At 44.2% G+C, this 3897-nt stretch overlaps 1 protein-coding gene across 5 annotated transcripts in view; it reads right to left on the bottom strand.

Moving 5' to 3' along the window:
* Positions 1-3897, bottom strand: part of ncanb (neurocan b) — a 193811-nt gene that overhangs the window by 80312 nt on the left and 109602 nt on the right. For 4 of the 5 annotated variants that reach the window (XM_020612265.1, XM_020612264.1, XM_020612268.1 and 1 more), the window contains exon 10: positions 2815-2931. The exons of the other annotated variant lie outside the window; for it this stretch is intronic. In XM_020612265.1, the coding sequence (XP_020467921.1) occupies positions 2815-2931 (117 nt within the window). The remainder of the gene's footprint in view (positions 1-2814; positions 2932-3897) is intronic. 5 annotated transcript variants of the gene reach the window in all.

Here is a 3897-nt window from a genome sequence, read left to right as displayed (position 1 = left end):
CAGCATGTGGCGTACCTGACTGTTTATCCAGGGCTTCTGGTTGGGAAACCTCCTGACCTGTATGGTGGGCACAATGTTGTCAATACAAGTACTAATGTAACCAGTCACATACTCAGCATAGTCCTGTACACTGACAGAAAAGTCCTCTGAGGTGGCTGCAGCTTTAAACACATCCCAGTCTGTCTGGTGAACCAGTCCTGCAGGGTGCCTTCAGTCTCTGGGGTCCAGAGTTTAATTTGTTTGGTGACAGGGTTTGTTTGTTTCAGTCTTTGTCTGTAAGCTGGATACAGGAACAAAGAAATGTGGTCTGAGCATCCAAAGTGGGTGCGGGGTGCAGCCCTGTATGCGCCAGGTATGTTACTGTAAACATGATCCAGAGTGTTCTTGCCCCAGGTGGGAATGTTCACATGTTGGTAATATTTGGGAAGTACAGTTCGCAGATTGCACCGATTAAAGTCACCTGCAGTGATAAATACAGCATTGGGGTGCACTGTCTCTAGTGTGCTGATGACGTTGTGGAGTTTGCTGAGAGCTGTCGAGGGATTAGCTCTTGGGCTAACATACACAGCAGCCAGAAACAGCACTATGCTCTCTTGCTAAATAATAGGGCCAGCATTTCAGCAATAAAAACTCTATGTCTGGTGAACAGTGCTTATAAACAGTCCGTACATCTCCACACCATGAGTTATTGATAAATATACACACACTGCCTCCTTTTACCTTCCCTGAAGCAGCAGTGCGGTCTCCCCGATATACAGAGTGGGTGTCTAGCTGAATCGTGGAATCTGGGACTTTGTCAGAAAGCCAAGTCTCGGTGAGAATTAGAGCACAGCATTCTCTTAGTTCCTGTTGTGTTGTAATCCTGGCTCTTAGCTCATCCAGTTTGTTTTTCAGGGACTGTACGTTAGCTAGGAAAAGGCTGGGTAGTGGCAGTCAGGTAGCGTGAGCTTTTAGCCTAGCATGAAGCCCTCCTCTCTTGCCCCGTTTGCATCTCTGTCTCCGGGTCGCTCATTTCAACCTGTTCGCTTGTGCCTGGTGTTCTGGGGGCTCCCTGAAGGTGATGGTGGTTGTCATTGTTTTTGTTGTTGTTGTGGGAGGGGACAATGAGTTGTAGCTCCGGTGGCATGAAACCAGTAAATTCCCAGTGGCTGTGTGAGTTGGCGATGTCCAGCAATGCCTGTCTGTTGTATGTTAGCGGTGCATGACATTTGTGCACTGCAGAAAGAGTAAAAAAACACACAAAAAAGAAGAAAACGAAAAAAAAAGCCAGCATTCGAGAGTGGAATGCGCAAACACGTCTGACTCGGAGGATGCCATCTTGCTTTTTCAGTTTTCATCAGTTCGGTTTGTTCTCTTTGTATTCAGAAATATGGAACACACAGAGCTTGAAAAATAAGACTAAGGCCGTGTTCAGAATGTGTCATAAAGGTGTGAAGAAATGCTGCCCTCTCCATTCATTTCTATTGGGGCTTGCATTCACCACAGCCTGCACCAGCACCGCAGTAGGCTCTGGCAAAATGACACAGCACTGTGCGGTGAAAAAGTTGGATATGGTTCAACAAAAACACAACAAAGTCATGTGGGCTGGAAACGTGAATGAAGCCACTCAACATGGCTGTATCATCTATAATACCCCCCTAAAACCTTTCACCCCTGACCAAGGCAGCGTTGCAACACAGCAGGGAGTTGTGTTTTAGTGCATTTCGCCTGAACGCCAGTTAACACAAGATTGAATGTGCTTTGTGTTTTTTCCTTCTAAATCTAAAAGATGATGCATCCCATTGAGTGTATACACTGTCTTCAAAATGATTTTACGCACATAAACAGCATATAAGAAAAATTTGCTAAACTTAAATATATCATTTACTCAATGCTTAAAACAAACAGTGAAAAAAATGTAACTGCCGAAAGGAGGACAAGCCTTTAAAGTCAAAAATATGAGACTTGAGTTTTAAATGAGCATGTTGTAGCTACCACAGTAGTGTGCATCTCCTGTACATAATATATTTACTATGGTTCAATCCATAGTTTTTTGGCTAGTACCCAGAATCAATGTGCTAGACTGAAGCCATCAACAACCACTTTGTACTCACTATAATGTGTTCACACTCTATCAGTCCCTGTGGTGTACATGTTGAAGCTGCCGCCACAACAGGAAAGTCACTTTGATGCTTTCCACATCTACTTCTTCTTTTCATTATTTTTCTCTTTCCTTATCCACCGCAGCATGTGCCTGCTGCTCCAGCACTTTAATCAGCTACTCCACCCATCACTGAGCTTATATCTCCTCTATGGCTCTGTGTGTGTTTTCATGTCTGCCACACACACACAGACACCTAAAACAGCATGTAGTCATTTTCTGACAGCCATATTCACCCATCACACAACTGAGTGGAAAGATGAGCTGCCTACTACTCTTGGGGCAGAAGGAGAAATCATGTGGGTGCGAGCACCCACACCACACACAAAAAGTATATACCAATGCACACATTTAGCAGTCCTTGTCACAACTGGCTGATTTGCAGCATATGGTTATTCACTGTTTATTTTCAGCCAGGGGGCTTGATTCTAAACTTTTAGAACTGACAGGAAAGCTCCTCTTGACTTTGGTTATTAAAAAAGAACAAAACCAAGCCTACAGAAGGAAACAAGCTGGTGTTTCTCTCCTGAATTCATTGCACACAGGAGTACATATACTAAAGGTTATCCTAGCAGATGTCTGTCCCTTTTCTCTTATATCACAGTCACTCAGCATCTGTCTGCAGCTGACCTCTGAGGTTGCCCTTGCTCTGACTTGACCTGGCAGTGACTCACCAATCTCGCAGCTTTCTCCAGAGAAACCCTGAGGACAGTAGCAGCTATAACCATCACCTTCCTGCAGGCAGCTCCCTCCATGGAGACATGGGTTAGTCTGGCAAGGGTTACTCTCCACTGTAAAGACAGACAGAGTGAGAAAGAGGGAGGTGGGGGGTTAACTGATGAAAGAGCATTATGAAAATGGCTCCAGTGCTGACAAACAGTGTCAGGCAATGAGCCAGAATTGTGCCCCTCTTGTTATCCTTACACAAGCTACCCTCAAGCAGCTCTCTGACAGAGACAGAAGAATAGTGCATCTGGCAGACAGTATGTAGACTCGTCCCTGTCTCTGTGACTTTTTACAAGGTGACGGATTGGTTGCCACTGCACTGTCTCACCCCTGTTTATTATGACTGAAGCTTGTCAGGCGAAAGACAATGTACTGAGTTCTCCTGCCTCTCATCCCAGGTCTTACTGATGAGGGGAGGTCCTCATAAATTAGCTTATTATCACCCACTCATGCAAACTGGCACCCGCCTATTTTTATGGCACATTACTATGTTGCAGAAGAGGTAATAAACATTTTACGGCTATAACTTCATGCCTCTTCATGGGCAATGTTTTGGCAGATGAATGGTGGAGATTGAAGGAATTAAGTTGTAATTATTGCTGTTATATTTAAGGATGCAACAGAAGGAGGAGAAGAAGAATTTGGCATGGCAGGTTAGAGTGCATAGCGGGTGTCACAACCTTCTAATTCTGTGTGCAAAGAAGGACTGTTGGGAACTGCCTAGAGTAAGTGTCTTTTTATTAACCATTCCTGATAGGGTTTGAGCCCCTGACACAGTCTGTCAGGCCATCTAATACACTTCTCCATAATAATACCCAGGCTCACTTAATGATGTATGACGATAGAAACTTACTTTTGGAATTGCAAGCGAGAGCAGACATCTTTACTGCTCCTCTTGTCTGTTCTACGATTTTTCACATCTTCTACATTTTCAAGTTTTTGAACAAATTCTACAACTATTAAAATGCCTCCAAGAGGGAAAAGAGCTAATAAATCAGAAGCGAACGAGGATGTTGAAGCAGAAGAGGATT

The sequence above is a fragment of the Monopterus albus genome, unplaced genomic scaffold, assembly GCF_001952655.1.
Source record: "Monopterus albus unplaced genomic scaffold, M_albus_1.0 scaffold122.1, whole genome shotgun sequence".
NCBI classification, from domain to species: Eukaryota; Metazoa; Chordata; class Actinopteri; order Synbranchiformes; family Synbranchidae; genus Monopterus; species Monopterus albus.
This window is presented reverse-complemented; position numbering and strand designations above follow the sequence as displayed.